General features: G+C 41.3%; 1 protein-coding gene across 3 annotated transcripts in view; it reads left to right on the forward strand.

Moving 5' to 3' along the window:
* Nucleotides 1-26,803, forward strand: part of PCDH15 (protocadherin related 15) — a 1,303,618-nt gene that overhangs the window by 785,677 nt on the left and 491,138 nt on the right. For all 3 annotated transcript variants that reach the window (XM_059729933.1, XM_059729932.1, XM_019484297.2), the window contains one exon: nt 20,833-20,941. In XM_059729933.1, the coding sequence (XP_059585916.1) occupies nt 20,833-20,941 (109 nt within the window). The remainder of the gene's footprint in view (nt 1-20,832; nt 20,942-26,803) is intronic.

The following is a 26,803-nucleotide window of genomic DNA, read 5'->3' on the forward strand; positions in this document are numbered from 1 at the left end:
GATTGAGGTCAAACTGATTTGCCTGTAGCCCCCTGGATCTTCCTTCCTTCCTTTCTTGAACATAGGCACCACACTGGCCTTTTTCCAATCTTCAGGAATCTCTCCTGAGTGCCATGAGTTCTCAAATACCTCCCCCATTGGTTGTGCTGTGATGTCAGCCAACTCTTCTAGCACTTTTGGGTGCATTCCATCCAGGCCAGCTGACTTGTGGATGTCCAGCCTCTCAAGCTGTTCCCTCACAAGAGTATTCTACTCTTCCTGTCATATTATGAAATGAGAGCTTAGGGAAGATTACCTGTTTAGAATGCATCAGACTCCCAAATAGTATATTTGCAGTTTGTAATTATTTTTTCAAAGTTAAAATTACATTTGCAAGAATGTTTGCTATAAATGTTTTTCTTTGGCAAAATACTGAAAAGCACTTATTCTCTAGTATTCAAACCAACATAGATTTTTTTTCAATTTCTCCTGCACTTTGTTGATTTATATGATGACAGTGATGTAATGCTTGAATAGTGTACCTGCAATTTAAGTAATATCTCATTTAGTGGATGTTTCCTCATACATACCTCTCAAGAAAACATGTACAGAGAACACTATAACCATAAAAAAAAAGAGAGAGAAAAAAGGTTACTTATTGTCTTTATAGTTTAAAACTTTAGAACTCCTTATAAGACCCATGGAAAACTGCACAGTTTTTAAAAAGGTTTATGTGTATATTTTCACTGGATATACTTTGATACTTCTTGCAGGTATCTTTTTAAGTGTTTTTCAGGGAAATATATGTATGTGTTTTTTTTAATCAACAAATTTACTGGCTAAGCTATATGTATGTTTTGTGTTCAGTGCCTTGTATTTTATATTGGTCTGTTGAGGCTGGATATGCTATCCTACCAGGGAGCATTGTGTAAACAGTACATTCTAGGACTGGAAATGTCTGTTAACTTATTAAAATAACAAAGCTGCATTGTACCTTGATACAGGCAGATAATTACCTAATTTTTTAAATCTTTTTATTCTAAGAATATCACACAATCCATTTCTGGCTAGCTATTTTAGGATAGAAATCAAAGACAAACTATTTAATTAAATGTAATTCAATAAATGCTTTTGTCATCTTTCCTCTAGCATATTCTATTTTGGCAATCCAGAGTTACTGATTTGATTGGTAGTTGTCTAAAGTACTTAAGAGTCCCTGGAAAATGATGATCTTCTATTACACTTCAGTCAGTTTCTCTATGTCAGCAAAATCACTTCTGTCAGGATCCTATTAGAGAGTGTTATTCAATTCTAGATTCAAAATCACGCCCAGTGATGTTTGTTTAGCTGATGAAATGTATAGTTCTTCAAGGTGACCTTTTTTTCTTTTTGTCTAAACATTGAAATATATAATATTTTATGAGACAGGACCAGGCAAGAGAGTGGTATCTTTCACTGTATTCGTACGTTCTCAAAAGTTGGCTTTTGCATTGCAGTTGAGGTTTTATATTTTAAAAGGAACTCTCAACTGCAGTTAGTGTTGCAGGTAATTTGTGGTGATACTTGGTGCAATTGAGGTACAAAGCTTAAGAAGGTTGAATGTCCTGCACGTGACAACAGATAGATTATCCTATTTTATCTTGAAGCCAACAGAAAATAGTGGGAAAGAAATGAGGATGTATGAACTATAGGGAAAACCATGTGTTTGATCACCTTTTTCTGTGGAATTCTGACCCCGCTGTGGGGAATGGAGACAGTTATTTTGAGATTATCAGGAAAATTTGAAGACTAGTAAGAATTATCTCCCCACTGCACTTACACATGGATTATAGAAAATCGTCTGTCTTTATTTGTAGTACATTTAATGCCATGTCCATTCTAGAATTAGAAACAACTCTGACTCTCTTTTTTTGCCTATACAGATTGAAATGCATCTGCTTTATACAAGGCTGGTAGGAACCTCCTGGTGCATTAACTGCAGTCACCTGTATTTGAAGGCAATTATTTTCCCCAGTAATCCCCCAAGCCTCATATAATTACAAGGCACAGCATCTGAAACATAAAGAACATCCAGTAACATACTATAGGCAAATGTAGGGGAAACATATGGGAAAAGGACCATGTAGGTGGCCATGTAGGGAAAATGTATGGGAAAAGGACCATTCAACTACAGAGGAAAGCAAAAACAAACCAAAACAACAACAACAAACAAACCACCCCCCCCCCCAAAAAAACCCCAGTCCTTAGCAATTTGGAAAAACACCTTTCTGATCACAAATTCAGCTATCAGTGTGACCCTGGACAGAAGAGCAATGTCCTTTAACCATGGAACACTGTGGGCACCTATATATGATCAGTGAGCCTCTTCTGACACTGTAATTCTAATTAATTAATCGAGTCTGGTGCAGTGTGGTAGTTACTGTACTCCAGCAGACTCTAGCGTTTCTTGTATCAGCATCCCCACACTGAAAAATGGCAGCGAGGGTGCTTTAACTAAAGCTTGTTCAACAAGCCTTAGTTAAAGTGCTCCCAACACCATTTTTCAGCGCGGGGATGCTGATACATGAGATACTCTGGATGCTTTAATTAGAGCAGCTCTCAGAGCCGCTCCCCACTCCCAGAGCATATGTATAAATTCCCTGGTTTCCTAAATATCACAAGAGCATCAGCACACCACATTTGAAATCCGTAGCTTTGACCACAATTCTGATGCTTTAGAGGAAGGCAATTCCCCACCTACACCCCCAAATACACAAACAAGAAAGAAGCTAACAAGCTTCTTCACCCAAAGTGGCAACAGAACAAAACCCTGAACCATGAGATTACTAGTCGCCTACACCAGTGATTCTCAATCAGAGTGCCAGAAAACCCTGGGGTGCCTTGAGATCCTTTGATGGGTGCCCCAGGGTACTAGGTAATGTTAGTAGTGTGAAGTGTGCAAACATGATTCACAATATTAAACCCAAATATTTCAAGTAAGAATCCATAATATTAAATACATTCTGACCTGTTGTTGTCTCTCTGAATTCTTTGCAACAGAAAATGCCATTACTATTTTTCCATAATTAAAGAACAAGCGAAAACTGAGAGAGAGTGTTTTCCAAGGAGTGCCTCAAAATCAAGCAAGGAAGCCTCAAGTCTAAAAAGTGTGAGAACTTTTGTTTTGCATTATAAGAGAGCTACCTATGTAGCTGAACCTGGAAATTGCAAACAAATGCCTTCACATATATCATGCACTGATTAGTAAGCCCAAACTCCCTGTTCTTTCATAGCATCCCTTCTATACACTTACCCTCTTAGATCTTAAAGATTTTAGCTTCCTTGACCCATCACTTTGCCTGAGAAATTAACATTTCTTTTAATTTCCAATTTAAATTATGTGTAGTAAATTGATAGCCATTTAATCTTGTGCTGATGTTGTTTTTCCGCCTAAAGAACTCTTTTCCTTCCCTAATATTCCCTTTACAAATATACTTGCGAAGAGTGATCGTATCCCATCTCAATTGCCATTTTGTTAATTTTAAATGAGACTATTTATTTGAATCTTCTCTCATAAGAAAACATCTTCATTCCCTTAACCATCCTTTAGGGAAATGTTTCTTTGAACTCATCTCAGTTTAAATTCATTTTTTTTTAACACTTGTGACTAGAACTGAATGCAGAATTATAAATGTGTTCTTACCATTAGAATGGTACTAGTACCTCCTTGTCTGTCCTACATATATCCCACCTAATACAACCTAGGGTTGTTAGCCTTTTTTCACATCTGAATTGTATTGGTCGTTCATGATCATCCTGTAATCAACCAATATTCACATCCAGTTCTTGCACAGTTATCTCTAGTCTAAGCACTTCCATCTAGATGTAATTTCCTTGTTTTTGGCTCCTAAGTGTATGGCTCTGCACTTTATATTGCTAAATTTAATTTCATTCTTATGTTTCCTTCCATAAGATTACTTAACTCTTCCTTCATAACAATCTGGTTCTTTTCTGTATTGGCAATTTCCCCCTCCCCTCTGCAGTTTAGCATCATCTGCAAATTTCTTGATAAGACCTAGTTCCAGTACCAAGATTGCCTGTAAAAGTGCTAAATAGGATAAATCCTAAGGACATTCCCTACGTTTTTTCACTGGTAACAACTCTTTAGTCAGATAAATCACCTTTTATCATAACCTGCTAAAACCAGCTACTTATTTCCTTTTAACTAATAGCATTAAACTCCACTCTCTCCAGTTTGGCCAGTAACTTCCCATGAGGTGCAGTATTCAGTCTACTGGATTCTTTTTATCTACAAATGTACTGTGGGTTGTTGCCATTAGGCACAAATTCAATGACAATGTGTGTATCCTGGAGTTTCAAAATTCTTCCATGGTGAGTAGCAGTTATATTTTTATAGTCCTAGCCAGCCCTATCCCCTAATGAGATTTATCTGAGTAAGAAGCGGAGAAGAAGAGAGGGAGAAATCCTCGCTGCTGAGAAGAGCACCTCATATGTATTCAAATATGCAGTGCCTCCCACAAAATACAGATGGTGAAACTCATACTAAACAGTCAAACTCATCCAATACACTGTTCTCAGCCCTTGAATAACCAGGGGTTGCTCCTTTAGAGCCTCTCAAGTTCTCTTGTTAGCAGGTTCTCACTGATCATTGGCTTTTAGATATTAAATTATAAAATGGAAATGTTTGTCCTGGAAAGAAAGAAAAATATGTTCTAAAAACAGTGCTGAGTTCCATAGTTTTTGAGACTTTATCTGCTGACAGGCTTAGAATCTAGAAATTGTATATTATACCCTTAAGTTCTTTTCCTAAGAAAAATTATGTCTTTAACATTGTTCTAAAAGGCATTTGGGAGGTGTTCCAGCTTTTCTAATGTCAGCAAGTCTAGCAAATTCCTTGCTGAATATGTTTAATCATTCAGCATTTATCCCTTCTGTTATAAGTGCCATGGACAATGCAGATAAGAGCATCTGGGACAGCTAAATATGTTCTCAGTGCTTATTACTGATTCTGAAATTGGTTCTACGGGGCCTAAAGATGCAGGAAGGTTTAATTAATTTCTTTTATGAAACTAATGCTCAAACTAAATTCTATTTGTTGGAGGGTGGGGGGGGGGGGGTTGTTTTAAGCCAAGAAACTCAAATGCAAAATAATTAATTTTTCAGTAACATATGATTTAGGTCAGTTAGCACAAAAAGGTGCCAGCCTTAGAGCTGTGAGGTGTTCCTGCAAATCTAAATCTACTATGACATGCAGAAATACTGTTGTAAGTAAAACTTCATGTTCTAATGGCACACTGCAAAAGCCCTGCTATGAATCCTGTTCCTCAAGTAAAACTAGAATTGAGGAATGTAAACACACATTTTGTTTCATGCACACGCTCATGTGTGTGCATGTGACTCCTTTTAATCATGCCTTAGTGTCTCAGCTTTCCATAGGAATCAGTGCAGAGATCATACCCAACAAAAACTCATTATAAAGTGCTAACCTTTGAAACTTTATTGTTTTCTTTGTGTAGCCAACAGGGAATTTGTATAAGGTACCTATGTAGGTTATAATGTAACCACTAGGATAGAAATAAATGCTAATATTCTCTGCCCAATCAAGAGTATGTGTATAATATTCCCAACACTGTATGTACAAACAGAATATTGGAATGCTTTGTATACAATTACTGACAGTATAAATCACCGTCACAAGGACTAGATTGACAGTTTACTCTAAGATTAGGTACAGACATTCTACATAAACTGGTATAAGTGACCGCAAGCCAGTCTACACCCATAACCAAACAGAAGTTCAGTGCTTATAGACTGATTTTGAAATGCTCTAAGATAGACCTGAATCAAAGCTGTCTCAGACTTAGCCAATTTATGTTAGACCGGTATATCAAACTTCTGTACCAGATCCCCTACAACTCAAGTGAGTTCGCTGTCCACTGGCTGCTTTGCAGCTCCCTGGTAACCCACCCTTGCAGCAAGGCATTATAGCAGCCAGCCCTCATTGAGCTGCCCCATCTAAGTGGCCCCACCCCTGGGCTCTCACAGCACAGCCCCTCTGCCCAGCCCCACCTCTTGCTTGGGGCCAGCTGTCAGCCCCAGATACAGTGGGAGCCCCAGTGTTGCTCCTCACCCATTCCTGCTCTGCACTGCAGGGGGAAGCCGAGGCAGCATGCAGGTTCCTCCTTTCCAGCCTGCTTCTGGCTGGGAAAGATGGAGTATGGGGAGGAGAGATGGGCAGGGAAGGAGGCAACTGTGCACCTCCACAGCTTCTCCTTGCAGCATGAGGTACAAGATAGGTTTTTCCATATCTTCAGGGTAATTTCTGATCAGCAATTTTTTCTTTATTAATAAATACAAAAAAATGCATCCTATTTTTTAAATTTATATTTATAGGATTTGGAATAATTGGTGACTCATTGGATGGCAGGTGAGTGCTTGAAACCAGATCTGAATAGATTTAAATAGATCTGAATTGAATAGATCTGAATAGATTTGATCTTGACTAATTTTCCAAACTAAGCATCTTTGGGATTGATTACTATAGGCTTTTTTAAATGGATAACCATACATAAGCCAAAAGTCAATCCTATTGGAGCAAGATACAGTAAGTACATTTAAGGGGGTCTTACTGCCATTGTAAAAATGTAGCTGAATTACTATGGTAACTGAATGTTTCTGCTATTGTAGGCATCTTTGATTCTATATATTACTAAATGTCATGGCATTATATACAGAAATGATGGGATGAATTTCTCTCTCTCGGCTTCAACTGAGACAGAGATGTGAAGGGAACTGTTGATCTGCAGTCATGTGACTGTAGGCTTTGATGCTACTGTTAAGAAAACAGAATAGGACCTGAACAAAAAAAAAATCAGATGACATTACTGAGGTGGTTAGCCATGTTAGTTAGGCAGAAATAGAGTCAAAGTGGTACCTGGAGACTAAGTGGTTCAGAGAGGTATCAATTGGCATAGGCAACAACCTACTTAGTTGGAAGCTAACTTTCATATACAACACCATACTTCATCAGATGCATATGACAGGGTAGATTATTGCCTATAAAGGTTGTGCTTCTCTGAACTAGGTAGTCTCTAATGTGCCACCCTGTCCTACCTTCTACCAGATAACATTAGTGATGTAATTTTTTTTTTTTTGTCTCTGGTCTGATAGTAGGAGTAGGAAGTTATACTGTAAGATGTCCCATAGAGAAGCTACTTTGTTTTGGAAGGTGACGAGAAGAAAGTTTCATCTAAGGAAAGGCAGAATCAAATTAAATGGGTAGCTGAGGGTATTCCTGATCTACGGTGTATAGTATGTTGAAGGATTATTTGAGTTGTAGTGAGTGAAAAAGTTATGAAGTCATGAAGATGTTGGGTCTTGTTGAAATCTACCTCTTGAATAATCTCTAGAATGTCTGGTTGGGCCCCAGGCCTTTGGGCCCTGTGTACTATAGGCCTTCAGAGTATAAACAAAGTCCAGGCAGTGCCCTTGATTTTAGGGCATTTAAACATACATTTATGTTTTTCCAGAAACCCTTCCTGAGAGATGGAACATATGGTCACTTTGTTCCCCCAGCCTAATGCAGGCACCTTAGATTGGATGAAAAACATCATATTCTAGAACTCCAGTCATGTACGATTTTGAGCTACAATTTTATCTTGACACACACACAGGTTTTATGGAAACAACATTGCTTGTAATAGCACCTGGAATGCAGAGATATAGACAGAATTAATAGACATGACATACATTTCCCTGCTTCAGTTTCTTCAACTATGTGTAGTAAATGTCAGGCTGAGGTAAGGTCCTTCAAGGTGGTCCAGGTTCTTTCTCCTATTATACTGTGTCTTCTGAAGTAAGAATTCCTTTCAGTTCAGCTTGCCTTCTCTGACCTTATGGTCCCAGCAGCTTAGCCAGCATGTCCCCTCACACTGTACCTTAATTATAGAAAGATGCTTGACTTTTTCTGTGTTGCTCTGTGAATCAGCTCGCATATTACCTAACCAATAATGTGACTACTTTGTTTGTAACTTTTTAATCTCCCAACTCAGATATGGTAAAAGTCTTGTCAGCAAAGGAGGATGCAGATAAACATTTCATTATGAAGCAATTTTCAGATTAAATGTTTCATAATATCAACTGGACTGTACAAGTTGTGATATATACAATTTGATTAGAGCATGGATTGGAAATAGCTGAACAGGGATTAGGGTGAAAAGAAACTCAGGGGCCTAGGAAAGGGAAAGTTGGATTGTTGAATAAGAATTGAACAAGGAGTGGGCAATGCACTTAATCCATAAGAGAGGAACTGAGTGAATTATTACTGTGGCATGAAAAGTTAAAATACAACTAGAGTGGAGGAAGAAAAACTGGGACTAAACTAGAACTGTGAAAGCATCACGGACAAAGCACTTCCTTTTCACCTGATTTTTAGTAAAACATCACAGTGTTTTTTCATGGAAACAATTCAGTTTTCACCTACCTCCTTCCCCAGTCTGCCTTATACAAATGATGACCTTGAACATTTTAAAAAATATAATCAACATGAAAGGAAGGCAATGGTGTAGAAAGGTAGATTCATGCCTATTGCCATGAAATGCAATTTTTTTAAAAGCAGTGAAGAAAATGTTTTAGACCAATCCTGTTCACTTCTTTTTTTCCCTTTTTTTTTCTCTTACTTTCCTCCCTTTGTTGTGAGAGACCTCACAAAAATTCTTTCTCTTGATGCTTCCCCCTCTCCCTTCTTTTTCTTTGAAAACAGTAAAGAAATGACCATTCTTTCTTTGTCAGGCTTTTGGGCTCATTTGTCAAATTCAGTAAAACAGACAAAACAAAGATAAATAGCAGGGCTAAGCCAAGTCATGCTATTTTTTGTCTAAGACTATGATGAACTTTCTCTTAGAGGAGAGCTGTGTGAAACTTTGCAGGACTTGTTTCATTATAAGGAATCTTTTCAGCCTCCGCAAGAGAAGGTTGAGAGGCGACCTTGTGGCTGCCTTTAAGTTCATCACGGGGACACAGAAGGGAATTGGTGAGGATTTATTCACCAAGGCGCCCCCGGGGGTTACAAGAAACAATGGCCACAAGCTAGCAGAGAGCAGATTTAGATTGGACATTAGGAAGAACTTCTTCACAGTTCGAGTGGCCAGGGTCTGGAACGGGCTGCCAAGGGAGGTGGTGCTCTCCCCTACCCTGGGGGTCTTCAAGAGGAGGTTAGATGAGCATCTAGCTGGGGTCATCTAAACCCAGCACTCTTTCCTGCTTATGCAGGGGGTCGGACTCAATGATCTTTTGAGGTCCCTTCCGACCCTAACATCTATGAATCTATAAGACCCCTGTAATTCATTTTACAGATGCTAGGTGTTAACCAGTCCTGGTTGCCATATGTTGGCCAGTATGTGTGTTAGAAACTCCAAATTGTAAAAGGAATGACATACCTTCTTCACCAACAATACTCTTTCTCCTTGCCTTCCTGACCTTAAACAAAATTTAGAGTCCAATATACTGGGAGATTCCTAAAGTAGCAGTTAACAATGAATAATTAGGGATATAAACAAGCAATAGCATAACTTGGGGAGAGTGAGGCACAGCTGGGATACCAACCCTGGATGCCAATTCAAAGGAAACACCAGAATGGCAGCCCCCAGGGAACCTATGCCACCTACACCATCTGTTTGGAGGAGCTTGCACCAAGGCATCAGCAGCTCGTCTTGCCATTGCCATAGCGATCCCTGTAAGAGGAAGCCCCTTCTTCCTCCCATCCTCTGTCTCCACATGCTGCCCAGAGTGCCAAGATTTAAAGTCATGTCTCTGTAAACAAGATAGTTATCTTGGAAGAGTGTAAATTCAGAGTTTGCAGTTCATATGTATGAATGTTCTTCCTGCAAGATTGTAGAATATATTATGACTCAAATCAAGTCCAAGCTTTAATACAATTGTTAGATGTAAAAATAACTCAGTTACATTCAAGATTTGATCAGAAGGCTTGGTGAATCATTTGATATAAATGCTAAATGTGGTAGTTAGAGCAGTACTCCAAGTGTCTTATTTTCAATTTGCCTAGCTTTCACACCTATGTTCTAAGTCCCTGTATCTTTTTCTTTTGAAAGTGGTGTTTGGGGAAGAAAAGAAAGGAGGGTTGGAGGGGAAAGAAGGTTACAAACTACATACAAAATGTTCATTTAGTTTTTAAAGTAACTTATTTAACTTTTCAGTCTCTGGTATACAGAATTCCCACTACTCAAAAAAGAAAAACAAAAAGAAAAAGAATGTGAGTTGATGGAGAATAGAAAGAGAGAATGAAATGATAGTTCAAACCTTTAAGGAGTATTGCTAATTTTTCTTTCTTTTTGATAGCAAGTTTATTTTGGTTTGTGGAAACAAATGTGAAACAGGCTGTGCAATTTTAAAAGCCACTGAGAGCTTGGAGCTCTCGCAGGCTAATATGAGATGAGAATAAGTGATTTATACCAAAAATCCCTTGTTCCTTTCCTTTCATTCAGTTTAACATGGTAAGTGATTTAGAGCATGTAAATGATTTTGGGAAGAGATTTAATTAGTTATCAGTGCTACACTCAAAATTCTGATTTTTTGCAGGGCTGTTGGGGGTGTTTAGTGCTGGACTCTTAATTAAGCAAATAAGGGTATTACGCCTCTCATAACCTAGCCCTGGAAAAGGATTTTTAAGGTGGCAGGTCACATGGCTGAGCTCCCAGGGCAAAGCCAGCAAGGTGTAGAGTCCCAAGTCCACAGTGGGCAGCCTGCCTCTGACTCGCAAGGGGCACACACACCCCAAGCCTTTCCCAGGGTGCGCAGTGCTGCAGGGAGTCCCCCTTGCCCCACTTCTGGACAACCCGCCTCAGCCCCCATTCATCCCAGCCCCTGCCCCTGCCCCATTCACTCCCTGACCATGGGGGCCTCAATCTACCCCGTTCCCCCCCCACCCCTCCTCTCCACACACTTGCTAGCTGGGAAAATCCAGAGATCTGAGGATTCGATCAAGAGATCATGAGTTGGAGTTATTTTGACTTAGAAATCCTGAGTCTCACGATGTTTTCCCAACAGTTGGCATTACTGCACCAGATTCAGAAAACATTTTCTTCAGATCTGGTGCACTGGCTCAAGTTCCTTCCCATGTCTCCTAAACCTTTCCCAATCCTTTTCTCATCTTCCTTCTTTTGCCCAAAGAATAATAAAGACCATGGCCTCTCTTCTATCCTGGTCTTCTAATCTCTTTCTGGTGGGGAAATTTCCATATGATGTTTGGTATCTTTCAGGTAAGGTCATTTTAAGGAACCCGATAAGGTCATTTAGATAATCAGGTAACTAAAACAGTAGTGGCCTCTACTCCAACCTCTAGCAAAAGTCAGTGTTCAAAATAAAGGCACATAGTCAGAGGGTGTTTGCTGCCTGTGGTTTTGTGAATGGTTGTTTGTTAAAGAGAAGCAAAAAAAAAAAAAACGAAAAACCCAAACTGAGGGAAAAGGTTGGTGGTCTTATGAAAAAGGCCAGTAGTGCGTGGTCTTGTGAAAAAAATACAGGGTGAATTATTTGATGAAAGACTGTAACCAGTCACCTTTGATCCCCATTCCAAGGAAGAAAAGGAAAAAGGGGGAGAGCCCTTAATGAGGGTCTTCACACAGCATCATTTTTGTGTGTATTGATCCCTAGGTTTTGATTTTGAGCAATATACTAACATTTTAGATTTTTCCTTTTGTGACTATTTATTTCCCCCTCAAAACTTCTAATTGTAACTTATTACATACAAAAATTACAGTCAAAGTTTGAAGGTTGCAATACAATTACTCAAGTAAAAAAATCCAAAATTAATTTTGTTTCTGTAATGTTTGGCATATGCATATGATAATGTTTAAAGAAATGATTTCATACCCTGCTGTTCATAGGATGATAGTACTCAGGAAATGGGACATGTATATGTGGTTTATTTAGTTCCTGCGTTTAGGAGCTTCCCTGCATCATATTTTATGGAAGCAGAAAGGGCTTCTAAGGATTTAGAGAGAAGACTACAGAAGAAAAAAGAGTGGTCTTGTACTTTAGACACTCATATGCTTAACTGGAGAACTGGATTCACTCCCTGCTTTATGCATAATTTATTAGGTGAGGTTTTTATTGGTTTGTTTTACACTGGATGTCTAACACAAATATAATGGTTTTTGTAATCTTCAATACTATTAATGCCAAACCTTTATAAGGATTTTTTTAACATGCACAATTTTTCTATAAACTCCCCCCCCCTCCCCCCATTTGAAATAGATAGATTATTCTCTGCTGAAGTTTTTCCGAAAATTATTCAGCCTGGGTTAGGCCTGATAAAAACATGAAGTATTTCAGTCTCAGACCATGGACAGGTGTTAAATGTTGTACCTAATGAAAAGCATTCTCCTGGCACAGAAAGGGAGCACAGTCATTTAGGGGTTTTTTTTCTAGAAGAGAACTGGCGCTTCCATGAAAAAGAGATGTTTCCAACCAGGAAGATCTGTCTTCCAGCACAAACTTGAACAGCTGTATGCTTCTCTCAGGTGGTAAAAGAGGGAGAGGACTGGATCCCTAATAGCCACCCAGTGGCAGGCTGTCAGGGATCCCGGTGGAGACCTTGCTGCTGATGCCAGTACTTCCTACCATTGAACAGACTCAGGTCACCCAGGTCTGTGCATAGGGTGGGATATTGCCCCACAGCTCAATCAGTCCAGGGTGTCTCTGGAAGGGTCAAGATCTGGGGATTCCACTGATCAGTTTAACAGTGGGGAGGGAGGTGCAGATGCTCTTTCATGGATAGACTATACAGGGGCTCCAGCAAGGTCCCAGTCACAGGTTATCTGCCTTGTACCTCTTGCACAGCCTGAGACCCCAGCCTGTGTATGGACCATGGTGGGCATTTCCCTGGAGCTGGACCTGTCCGGAGCATTCCTGGGATGGATCAGGCTATGGAGGAATGCCCCCAACGAGTCCTGCCAACCAATTTGTAGCTGCAGGCTGTGTTTGACAGCCCCCATTCTTGCTTTGGGAACAGCCATGGTCTCAGGGCAGTATCTGGAGTTGTGCTCACACAGGCCTAGGTATCTCCTCTCCTAACCATGTCTCTATCCCAAGTTAGCTACCTAATACTTAGGCTACGGATTCATTGATTCCATTTGTGCCCTTTCTCTGGTCCAATTATTTTTAATGCTTTTTTATACAGTGGAACATTTGCAGGTGGAGTAGACAGTTCCTCTATCCAGAATAGTTTACAGCCTACTGATTATGTTGCCCTGTGGGGTCAGGGCAACTCTCAGGATCTCAATATTGTGCTGTTAGACAGGAGGGTGTGACACAATTGCACATATACAAACACACAAATCAATTAGGTGCATACACACACACACTACCAGCTCAGGCACATACACATGCAAACCAGCCTAAGCACATGCGTACTTAACACCAATTCAAGCACATGGACTATATACCCCAAAAGTTAGACATAGATCAGTAATTCATATATCATGCACACAATGACATATATATACACACACTCACCCATTCATACACATATAACCCACCTACACATACACACAGGTAAGTTCCTAACTTGGATGGTACAGTGTGTATGTGTGTGCTTGGGCTACCTGGGATACTTGGGGGAAGGTTTGAGTGAGAAAGAGAGAGTTAAAGTGTAGGGAGTGAAAGTTGCCAGAACCAGGATTAGAACTGGTGGACTACAGAGAAGCTGGCTGAGGAACTGAGGCTTGGGTTTACTTAAAGTAGATTGGGGCTGGAAACTGAGGCAGACAGCTGAGATATTGGGGAGGGGGGGCAGATAAGTGGTGGCAAGGAAGAGACAGCCAGGAAAGAAACTGAGGAAGAAACCTGGTTGCTCAGGGGAAAAGGAAAAGGCAACGGGGATAAGACAGTGGCAAAGAAACAGGGGGTTTGGAGGCAGAGAGGAGCTCAGGACAGGTGTTGGAGATGTCAGTAAGCCAGAAGCAGGAGAGGGAGAAATGAGACAGAAGTTAGAGGGGCGAGGAGCAGAGATTGGAGCAGGGCCAAACCATAGTAAAGCAAAACCCAACTTAGGGGTCCAAATAACAGTTTTATTAAACAGACAACACACTACACAGCCCCATGAAATTATTGGTTCACACACACACGCATACAAGCACTCACAATGGCAGCAGGAGAAAGACTCAGTGGAAGGGTTGGAGTCCAGTTAGGGAAGAGAAGCAGAGTCCAAGTCCTTGGTTGAAGAGGGGGTGGGGGAGTGATAGCTACCTATCCAGGCTGGAAATGGGTCCTTGTCCAGAGCGGGGTTGCCAGCAGGGCTTCTAGGTGGATAGGTGGTGTGGCATGGTGCTGCTCCAGATGGAGAGGACGTCCCAAAGAGTCACTCTTCACTACCTTTTTTTATGGGGAAGACTACCTCTGATCTCCTATGGGGAGGGCCTGTCCAGGCAATGTCAGTCCTGTCCCAGAGAGCTCCAGATGTTCTTACTAAGTATGTGCAGCCTGGTACAATGGTGGATTGCCTCATCATTTGTTTCTTGAATGCTGAGGGTGGTTCCAAGGGCAGGGTCCTTGGTCCAGGTATTGATGTTGATAGTTTGGTCATTCAGAGGGAGCTATTTTTAGACCTACTGCCATTGTCTCTCAAACAGCCTCATTCATCCCCATTCATTCAGGAACCAAGTTACATAGGAGGGATAGGTGTGAGTCATGGGTTACACAACCAGGCATGGGGATAAGATGGAGGCTTGACATTACAAGATAGAAACTTGACATGACTTATGCTAACGTACATTCATAGGCCTAAAACAGTAATCTCACAATATAAAAACAGTAAAAAAAAAAATCAATACAAACATAATAATTATCACTCATAAAACAGTGGATATCTATATCAAAATAGCAGGGCACTTATTAGCAAAGAGGGGAGAGATAAATAAAACTTACTACCTAAAATAAAATGTTAAAGCTTATCCTACATCTTAGTTTACTTATACTTATCTATAGGGAATAGAGAGGGAGAGAAAAAGTCAGAAGTAGTTGGGGAAGGGGAGGGAATGCATTTTAAAATAAATTTAAAAAAAGAAAAACTGGGGATTTTGCTACACTTAAAGCGTGCTACTGGTGGGAATTGTGGGTTTGAATTGCCACATCAGAGAAGGGCACTGGATATGGGTGATCTAACCTCTAGTACATTTAAAAAAAAATGCTCAGCATCTAGCTTCATTTTAAAAGTGGGACTAGCACTGAAATTTATAGGACACCATTTCCATCATGGGGGTATGTTGTTTGGTCTGAATAAATCTACTAGATGAGCATTTCCCAAACTTTTTTGCTCCACAGTATGCTTACCTAAATAAAAAAAGCACCACAGCACACCAGACATGGAGTGGAGGCGGGGATGGCCAGCTGGATGCTGACGGGGGGGGTGGCACATGGCCAACCGGACAGCATTTGGGGCTGGAACCATGCTCCCTATATGTCTGTGCCTGCAGCAATAGCAGCTGGGGGGCATGGCTCCTGCCCAAAATGCTGACGCACACCTGGGCGTGCCTGACAGCACACCAGTGTGCTGCGGCACACTGGTTGGGAAACACTGTATTAGATCAAGTCCCTCAGGGGATCTAGGCAACAGTTCAAGGGTCCTGATAAGGCAGAAGCATGAGTTAGTCACCAAACCAAGCTATCAAATCTGAGCCACTGCTGTACACATGCAAAAAAATGGAATTTGCTTATGGAATGTAATGTAAATGGAAGTTTTCAAGATATCAACTTTTGAGAATTAAACACCTAAATCCACTCTCATGGTACACATGAATTCTTCAAGCACCAAGTAGTTTTTCAATCAGTTATAGACAGATCCTTGTGTCATTTTAATATAACGCTCAATAGACCAGTCAGTTGCTAAAATGTGTTATAAACTGGAGCTTTCACCGTGAAATGTGGGAGAAACTTCTCACATACTTTTCAACATCATTATCTTTTTTACCTGTTTTGCAAAAAATAATGCATTTGGGCAAGAACATAATGTTACCTTTGTTTCAACAGAAAACAACTTTTTGGTGAGTTTTTGCAATATTCATATATAAAACTAACCTTCAGACTCCCCTCTTTAATGAACCATGTTTTACTTCTTCAAATCAAAGAATACTTTTTTCCCTATTAATAAACAATATAGACAAAAAATAGTAGAATTGAAAATGCTTGGCCTTTCCCAAAATTTGCATCATATTTGATGTTGGCATTTTTGGTACAATGTCATTGCCCCCATCTCCCATTTTTTAAATAAAGTTCTAGTTCTAGTTTAAATAAGAAAAGATACCTTCAGATTTTCATTATTTATCAAAACAATGTGCAAGTACATTCATGTTTGCTTCAAGGCACAGCTTTTTTGTTTAATTCCAATATGCTTTGAATGGTCCCTAAACATTTCTGGTGATTGTTGATTCATGTCACATACTGATATAAAAATAAACCTTTTCTGCATATTATATTAATAATCCTTTTAAGGTATTAAAATATATGGGTATAATACTTATTATACTGTAACTCATTTTTCTGAAAGTTTCACTGAAAGTTTAAACTATGTGTCTATTCTGAACTATTTGTGTAAAAATAATTTCTGGGATTACATGGTTATAGACCACTAATTCAAATTTACTCAGTTTCCAAGTATAATGATACATTTTTCCAAATGTTTGCTCTAAAAACTTGTCCCAGGTTTTGTTCTTTCTATCTAGTCAATAATTGACAGTAGTAATAAATCTCCAGTACAGATTCAGTTCTCAGTTACAGCTTTGCAGCCTCATTATGAACAATTAAGGACAAGATTGTTCAATGTTAAAACTAGTGCAAACTATAGGTTTCAGTGCTTCAGTCCATAGCTAAGAAAAGTTGATCCCTAGTATTGAAATTTGTGTCTCAACCCATGTTCAGCCTTTGAAACCTAAAAATATTTGTGTTCTAAAAAATATTTTAACTGTGATCTACATTTTTCTACAACTTTAAAGTGATATTAACGTTTTAAAAAGTGTACTTTTCACTGCACTTTTTTTTATCCAAAATCTTCTCTTTCCATTAACGTCATACCAAAGCTTTTTAAACATTCAGATATGCTTACTATATCTTCATTCTTCTATATCTTTATGATTCATTCAAGTTCCCACTCCACATTATACTTTTAAAAGTTTAAATTTTTAAATATTTAAAAGTGAAACAAACATAAACAACACAGCTGGTCCAGGGGATTGTAAAGGATGGCTGGCTGCCAGGGCCAAGAAGATAGAGAAGTAGAAATCACAAGGACCAGGAACATAATTATATAGCAGAGATACCCCCTGTCACTGGCAGTATGGCATCCAGTCCTCTTTTTTCTCCCCTGGCCTCCTGTCAGCCTCTGAACTTTGCTATGGGGTCTATTGCTCCACATCACAAAATTCGAGCAGAGCTGCTCAATTCAGTAGAGGAAGTTCTAGTCTATTGCACTAAAGTACTGTTCATTGGGCAGCGACGTCTCTCTGGTGAACTACAAGAAGTTCTGCATTGTATCAGAGACAGAGACAGAAGCATGAATTCTGCTTTCCAGGAAACTTCTGTTGCCCTAGACTAAGAGCCTAATGATATATACAAAGTTTATTAACATGCTCTAATCCAGTTCAGGTTTTAGTACATGGCTTATGGCAGAGCTGTGCTGCAACCCAGGATATGTATAGGTGGTGGATATAGGAATGACCTTCAGGGAAGGTTAGCTGCCAAATAAGTGGGGTAACTAGCAAATAAGCAGCCATGGACCAAGCAGCAGCAGCACCACCAGGATCTAGTAGGGACATCAGATGGAAATGCTTTCCCTCCTGAATATATCCTTTGACAGTGCTGTGACATGGTGAATACAGGTCTGCAATTTAAGAAGGCAGCCCAGCTCCCAGCCATGGGTCTATGAGTTGTTAATGGTGGAGCCAGCAAAAGGTGTTAGAATGTCAGTGGCTGCTTAGGTGGATGAAGGCTGCAGTGGAATGAGATCGTCAATTGTCTTGGCCTCTGCCATTGGATCAAGGTCCCATTCTGTCAGGAACCATAGATTCATAGACGTTAGGGTTGGAAAGGACCTCAGTAGGTCATTGAGTCTGACCCCCTGCCCTGGGCAAGAAAAAGCGCTGGGGTCAGACGACCCCAGCTAGGTGCTTGTCCAGTCTCCTCTTAAAGATCCCAGGGTAGGGGAGAGCACCACCTCACTTGGAAGCCCGCTCCAGATTCTGGCAACCCTTACTGTGAAGAAGTTCTTTCTAATGTCCAACCTAAATCTGCTCTCTGTCAATTTGTGGCCATTGTTCCTAGTTACTTCAGGGGCTGCCCTAGTAAATAGAGCATCTCCTATTCCCTACTGCCCTCCCCTGATGAATTTATAGGCAGCCACAAGATCACCTCTCAGCCTTCTCTTGCAAAGGCTGAAGAGATCTATTTCCCTCAGTCTCTCCTCATAGGGCTTTGCCTGCAGGCCTCTGGCCATACGAGTAGCCTGTCTCTGAACCATCTCAAGATTCTCTGCATCAGTCTTGAAGTGCAGTGCCCAAAACTGGATGCAATATTCCAACTGCTGCCTGACCAGTGCCACATAGAGGGGAAGCTTCACCTCCCTGGACCTGTTCATCATGCATCTGCTAATGCATGATAAAGTGCAGTTAGCCTTGTTGATCACTTCATCTCACATTGATGACTCATGTTCATCTGGGAGTCAACTATGGCTCCAAGATCCCTTTCTGCTGCTGTGCTGTTGCAAAGGTCATCCCCCAGCTTGTAAGTGTATTGGTAGTTCTTTTTGCAGAGGTGCAGCACTTTGCTTTTGTCTTTGTTGAACTGTATCCTACTTTGTTCTGCCCATTTTTCCAACCCGTCCAGTTCCACCTGGATCTGTTCCCTACCCTCTGGTGTGTTAACTCTGAAAGTGGACATGTGCAGCAACTTCTCCTTGATAAAATAAATCACACATAGGCATCTTCCATAAGAACAAACACATTTTTCAGGCCTTTGGTGACCAACTAGTGATGACGGGACCAGGATTATGAGGTCTTGAAGCTCCTAGTCATGAACTGGCATGAAGCCAACAGTTATAAGAAGGTCACATAGCACTTGGACAAGGAAGGAGTATGATTCGGCTACTGTAACTGCAGTTGAGCAGCTGTCCTCAGGACCTGCTCTGTTCACCCCAGGTGGAGAGGAAGCTAAAAAAGGTGCCCTAAATATAGCTGATCTATCTTCTTCCTGACTGGATAACTGCATCCAGTGGGATCATCTTTACTGAAGTTGAAATCAGCGAAGACATACAATTACTTTTGGAACCTGGAACATCAGGACCCTCAGGGACAATCATAATAGTGAATGCCCAGAGTGCTGCATCATAATCATGGCTTGAGAACTCGGGTGACATAACACTGACATTACTGCAATGATCAAGACCTAGCAAGTGGGAGATGGGCTGCTCAAAGAACATGGAGGTGGCTATATCTCTTTTTTGGAGAGAGTGTTTTAAAAAATTTTTATTTTTTAAAGAAAAAATAACACCATAAGGAATACATGTGCTGACTTATACAATGGCTTTACTTTAATATTATATTTCAGAAGAATGTGTCTGACTCTTTGTTTGTGCGTGTATATGCACATGTGTGTGTGCATGCATGTGCAAAGGCATGTCCAGGGAGTGCAGTTAACCTCTTTTTCATTCCTATTCTACCCAAACTTTAAAACTAACTGCCTGGAAGGGGCTGCAGCACTTCTATTCACTTAGGTCATTTATACATGTACTCCAGGAGTATCGGGGGGAGGGGGGGGAAGGGCTTTAATTACAGTTCCTGGAGCTTCACATGCATCAACATCCATGCACTGAAAAATGGTGGTGGGGGCACTTTAAAGATTGTTCAACAAACTTTAGTTAAAGTACCCCCACCACCATTTTTCAGGGTGGGGATGCTGATGCATGTGTGCTGGAGTCTGCTGGAGTGTGGTAATTACCACACTCCAGCAGACTCGATTGTAGCATGTTGGAGCAGCCTCACTATGCATGTATAGGTGCCCTTAGTTCTGAGAGAGAGTTAGTTGACTTCATGTCTCATTATTATCTCGATTCCTGCTAATCTCTCTCCACTCCACAGTTGGTAATGACCCTGTCTTCTTTCTAGTACTCCTGATGTTCCACTATTTAAACTATCCTTTTTTCTGAAATGTTGCTGTCTGTTGGCCATCCCTGGTAATGTCTCTTTTCTATTTCATAGCCATACAGACTCTTTTTAGCTCTTAACTCAAGTGTGGTAATAGTAACTCAGGAATAGTAACTCATAGAAATGACTGACAGTGAGGTATTGGAGGTACTGTCAAGACACTCAAGAAGACTAGATTTTATTTTATGAGTCTAAATAAGATATGTCCATTTACCTATAATGGTTACAGGGCTAATGACACAATAGCTTTTGGCTATTTTTAATATTTTTGCCTAGTTTGTCATGTTTCTTAAATTTGATATATAATCTAGCAAGTTAATGCACATTCCAATAGTTGTATTCTTGTTGTGTTTGTTTTATATTTGCTTTGCTCATTAACTAAATAACATAGTCCTAGACCTCCAGCATATTAGTAAAACATCTAGTTTCTTTTTAACTGGAGAAAAAGGTGATATATGTAATAATGTGCCACACAATCTGTACCCCCCCTTTTCATAATTGTAGATCTTACTGTGTATGCTCACATATGCATTTATTCTCGCTGACATTCAAATAAATTGAAGAAAAAAATAGTACTGCATCTGAAGAACTGGATATTAATTTGTAATTTATCTAATCAAATGTGTTATATTTTCATTTATTGCAGGCACAAGTGAATCCCATTGATGTCACTCCACCAATACAAGCCATAGATCAGGATCGCAACATTCAACCTCCTTCTGATCGACCAGGCATCCTGTATTCCATCTTGGTTGGTTGGTATCTGCTGATCTTGTTATCATTCATAATAAGTCACTCTTAGAATCAGGCATAGAAAGTTCATCTTGAAAAGCAGAAGCCTAATAGAATTGTGTTGTGTTTAGTAAAATATTTTATATTATTCTGTGCAACTATATATATATTTTTCAGTTTCAGTGATTTGTTCCAAATTAGATTATTACGTATTACCATATATATATATATTAGATTCACTGGCTCTTTGTTTTGGCCAGTGAAACAGTTAAGAGGTGCTTATCCATTCTTCATAGATCAGTTGTGCTCTCATGCTGTTAAGAGACAGCCTGGGAAGAGGTTAATCATAATAATACTTAGTTCTTATATATAGGTAGCAGGAACAAAGGCAAGGAATGGTAACTGAGGTGAATTTCCTTCTAAAAGCCCAATTTAAGCTTTTCTGAACAGTGTTTTAAATCTTGCATTCACCCCTTAGCTTGTTATGAGGAAGCTTGCATTCCTCCTCCCTTCCATCACACCCTCTTTGGTTTTTCAAGGTCTCATCCTAGCCAAGGGTGAATCAAATTCTATAAGTGGTTCTTAGAGATCCCTACCTGCTCTTTGTTTGGAAGACTTTTCATTCTGTCACTTAGCTCCTTACCACCTTATAGTATCAGACAAAATATCTGCCTCCTGTTGCTTGCTGCTGACTGAATGGGAGGTAAAAACCACGGAATATTTAAAACTGTATTTTTTGCCTCCCAGCCATCAGGAGCAAGCAGTGAGCGGTGGAGCCAATGGGGACTTCCTACCATTCAGCACTGGGGTGTGGGGCAGGGGGAACTTTGAGATGAAAGAAGTCACCACACTATGAACTGGGCCCACAATTTAAACCAGGCTGTACATCTGAGAGCCACCTTAGGAAATTGTGGATGATTGGCATTCAAAGGATGCCCTTATAGATATGTAGTTCTCCCTGACAGTTTTAAAAATATGCACCCATTTGGAAACATGGTCACATGCTTTTTTATGATAGAAATATATTTCCCTGGATCCAGGTTGTTTCTAACTGGAATCTTACCTTATTATCAGTTTCACCACTACTGTTACAATTACAAATGTCTATCAGCAGCTGCCAGCCTGCCAGGATCTGAGGTCTGGAGCCATATGGACTGCCATATGCACTGCCTTAAAATGGAGAAGTCCATGGATTCAAGACCAGTTGAGTCTCAGGGCTGCCCAACTTCTAAGGTTATTCCAAGACTTCCTGGGTCTGTGTATCAAATCAGAAGGCTCTGAAAGCCTCCACTGTTGTTGGATGGACATAAACATGTCCAGACTCCCATGTCAACATGCAGAGATGACCCAAGCATGGGCCTGGGGCAAATCAGCCTGTGTGGGGCCTCGCCCGCAGATATGAGGGAGCTGGTGGTGGATTCAGCAGCGGCAGGGGGGAGATAGGTGCTGAGTGGCCAGCTGGCCATGAAGCTGGCAGCAGCATGGAGTCACCGCAGCTGCTCCACCTGGCTTCGCGGGGCTCCCCAAAGTGCAGGGCCCAGGGTGGTCACCCCACTTCCCCTCTGCCCCCCCAGGGATGGCCCTGTCTACATAAAAGAACCTGAAAGCCCTGAGAATCCCCAATATAAGCTTTTCCCCCATTTAGATCTGATACATCTGCAGTTGTGTATCAGACAGAGAAGGAGAGACAAGAAGCAGGGAGGCTGAACCCTAGAAGAATTCCAGTCAAGCCCTGATTCTGGGATGCAAAGCCAAGACATAGAATATAGCAAAGGTGAAAATCCCATGACAGCAGATTTCCTGTGACAATGAGTGTTAGCCCAAGTGAGCTCTGAACACTCTACAGACAGGCAGAGTAAGGAAGGAGCTAAGCTTCAAGATCAGAATTCAAGAAAATTTTCAGAAGCAGACCAGACTGCGGCCGGGGGAGAGCGGGGGGAAGCTTAACATGGATGTTTGATGAGTTTTGGACTTAAGTGTGGGTTTGGGACTGACTTTAGGTAGCAACATAGACAAAAGCCCTGTGTGAATTCAGATGCCTAGTAGGGCGGTGTGATGCTTCGGACCGTGCTTCAGATCTGGAGAAGATTCGGACACTTTGGATGTTGAAGCAGCATGTCTAAATCAAAGTGATGGCTTCTTTAGGCTTTCCGAAGTGGTTCAGAGCTTCCAAACCAGTTCGGAAAATCTTCAGAGCTGCTTCAGAGATCCGGCCATAGGGTATAATGGGGAATCAATGAAATATCTATACCTTGTTGTTTTTTGTCTGATTTGGATGAAACTTGCAAGAATGATAGTCTCTGCTGAGAGAATGAATCCTGCCATGGTTCGAGAAGATAGGTGCAGGGGTTTGGGGGGAACTGCACCCCAAATTCCTGAAAGCAAAACTCATGTCATGTGTGTGTGTTAAGCCACAGTGGGGTGAAAACTGCAGGGATGGTCACTCCTGCTAAGGCCATGAAGTCTACCAAGTTTCAAGGTGATAGGTGCAGGGGAAGTCTGGCTCCTGGGGTCCTGCACCTCTGGCTAACAGGCAGAACTCATGACATAGATGACCCTGTGTGTGTTAAGGCACAGCGGGGTGAAAACTGCACAGCTTCTAGCCCCTGCTGTGGCCACAAAGTCTGCCAGCTGTCAAGGAGATAGGTGCAGGGGGGTTCTGGGGCCCTGCACCCCTAGCTGCTGACAGACAAAACTCATGACATGGGTGCTTGTGCAACTGACTGTCTCTGTCTTGGGGCAATTGATTGTCTGTATTGATTATTTCCTCTGCTTAGTCTGTGGTTTTGTAGGTGTTAATCCTTGCTCATTAACTGGTTACACTATCTAGCTACTGTGTATTGAGCTAGTCCCTGAGTGAATCATGATTGACTGGTAACTGGTAACACAGTAGCTTAGTGGCCAGGCCTGCAGTAGTCTCCCCTTCCCACCCCCGCCAACAGACAGTTGTACAAGCACCCATGACACGAGTTTTACCTGTCAGCAGCTAGAGGTGCAGGGCCCCAGAACCCAGAAGCCCTGCACCTATCTCCTTGACAGCTGGCAGGCTTCATGGCCACAGCAGGGGCTAGTAGGCCTGCAGCTTTCACCCTGCTGCACCTTAACACACACAGTGTCACCCATGTCATGAGTTTTGCTTGTCTGCATCTTGAGTTGCAGTTTCCCCCAAACCCCTCCACCTATCTCCTTGAAACTTGGCAGGCTTTGTGGCCTCAACAGGAGCCACCACTCCTGCAATTTTCACCCCCCTGTGGTGTAACACGTACACATGACATGAGTTTTGCTTTCAAGAATTTGGGGTACAATTCCTCCCAAACCACTACATATATCTTACTGAAACTTGGAAGGATTTGTGGACTCAGCATAAGCTACCATCTCTGTGAGTTTCATCCAAATCAGACAAAAAACAACAAAGTTATAGATATTTCATTGATATAATAATCAGTCGAATCAAAGTGGGAAACTGATGCAGAGCTCCGGATCAGATCGCTGGCATCTGAAACAGCCAGATCTGAAGCTGAATTGAATAGCTGCCTATTCACACAGCCCTAATGCCCAGACCTTTAGAGCCATTGTTACATCATAATCTTCCAGAACCACCAGGCTCCTAGACCCGTGTCAGAGCCTGGAAAGTGTATAGTGGCAGAGCTACTCGAGAGCTGCTTTTGAAATCCCTGGTTCCCACAGGAAAAGTGGCAGGTTTGGTTGAAAATACACCTTGCAAACTGAGTTTCATGAAAACTTTCCCCATGTTTTGATTAAAGTTTGTTTAATCCAAGATGTTTCCACAAAGCAATTTCTAGTGAAACTTTTTTGTTGGAAGCTAAGTTTAGTGTTGATTGCCCCTGTTTTAGTTATAATTTCAATGGTTTTCAGTGACTGACCCTGAGCATAACTTTTTGTTTAAAAAAATATTTTTTTTTTATATGAATGTTGTTAGGTTTTTTTCAGAATGATAAATACAAGAAACTCAAATAAAGCATACAGGAGACCCTTGCCATTCACAGGGGATACATTCTCATATCCCCTGCATATGGCAAAATCCACGAATAAGGCACTGTGTTCATGAACGCTGTCTGCGTTCATGAATGCAATGCCCCCGGTGGCTGGGGTGGGACACGACTGCGCAGGTGGTGGTGGTGGGTGTGTGGCAGTGGTGGCAAGCACAGCGCTCCCAAGAAGCTCCTTTAAGTGTATTACAATGCAGGTTTAGCATTCGCGAATATTTGAAACTGTGAATGCCAAACCTGCAAATAGCGAGGGTTTCCTGTACTGTTTTTCCTGTGATTTAGACTAATAAAATATGAAATCTACCTGTGTGAGACGTACAAGGAGAGAAAAGGAGCAGAGAGACTTATAAACTTTTGATGTTTGTTAAGACTTAAATTCATTGAAAATTGTATACAGGAAACCCTCACTATTCACGGGTTTGGCATTCACTGTTTCAAATATTCATGAATGCTGAACCTACTTCTCAAATGCACTTAAAGGAGCTCCTTGGGAACTCCGTGCTTGCCACTGCTAGGCTCCCACTGCTGCCGTCATGCTCCCACCATTGCCAGAGCAGCTGTGTCCACCCCCCCCCCCCCCAGCTGCCGGGGGCACTGAATTCATGAACGCAGACTGCGTTTGTGAACCCAGCGACTTATTCGCAGATTTCACCATTCACAGGGGATACAAGAACATATCCCCCATAAATGGCGAGGGTCACCTGTAATATCATTAACTTTAGTTGCTTCTAATATTTATTTTTTGAGTTGGCAAAAATAACTCAACAGTATTTATTTTGTATCAGTGCAATAAGAAAACACCAATGACATATTTCTTTGTCTTGTGCAGTAACACACTCCTTATTTTTGCAATTGTCTTGGAAATAAACAAACAAACAAGCAAAAACCCCCAACCCTTTCTGACTCTTAAATATACCTTCCTTTTTGAAAGTATGCATATTAGCTTGCAAACTCTGCAACTGGGTATTTTAAATAATTTCACAGCGTATCTCGTGGCACATGCTAGCACTTGGTATTAGCTAGGACTGTGCAAAGCTTTGGTCCCTGATTCAATTCAGCAGAAATTTGTCCCAATTTGGTGGCCAAATCTCTGGATCTGAATTGAATCCGAGGACACTTTAATCTCTCTGAATCGATTTGGAACCCTCCGAATTGATTCAGAGAGATTTGGACAGATTCAGCAATTTGGAGGTAGGTACAGCTTTAAATGATTTTTCTGCATACGGCTAGGTAACAAGGGCTCTGAATGGTGCTCGGGTAGATGCAGCATCCTACAGAAGCATGGGAGGCTCCCCAACACGCTTGGCAGCAGACCCGGAAGTGGACTAGAAGCACTTCTGGTCCACTTCCTGGTTCACCAGGGACCTCTGGCTCAGTGACTGGTGCCTTTTGGGTCTGGGGTGGCACCTGGGGTCTCCCTGCAGCCGATCACTGAGCCAGCGGGCAAGGGGGGGGGCCCACAGCATGCTCCCTAGCAGACCCGGCATGGACTAGATGTATTTCTGGCCCATTTCCGGGTTCGCTGCTGAGCATGCTGGAGAGCCCACCAAGTTCCTGTGGGATGCTCTATCCACCCTAGCACTGCAGCGATCAGTAGCTGCGCTGCTACCTCAAGTTATGTAGAAAAAAACTTTTAAAGCTGTGCCTGTGTCCGAATCGCTGATTCTCCGAATCAGCATCAAATCTTCAGATTTGAATTGAATTAGGGACAGTGATCCTAATCAACTGTCCCTGATTTGGGCCGAATCCGAATCAAATGGGGCCTGTTTCACACAGCCCTAGTATTAACTGACAATTGGAGGACCTTCATTTGGAAAGCAATGGAAAGTCATTTTTCAGGGAATTAGTAAGATGTGTAAGGATGGAGGAGGTATG

The sequence above is a fragment of the Alligator mississippiensis genome, chromosome 6 (assembly GCF_030867095.1).
Source record: "Alligator mississippiensis isolate rAllMis1 chromosome 6, rAllMis1, whole genome shotgun sequence".
Classification (NCBI taxonomy): domain Eukaryota; kingdom Metazoa; phylum Chordata; order Crocodylia; family Alligatoridae; genus Alligator; species Alligator mississippiensis.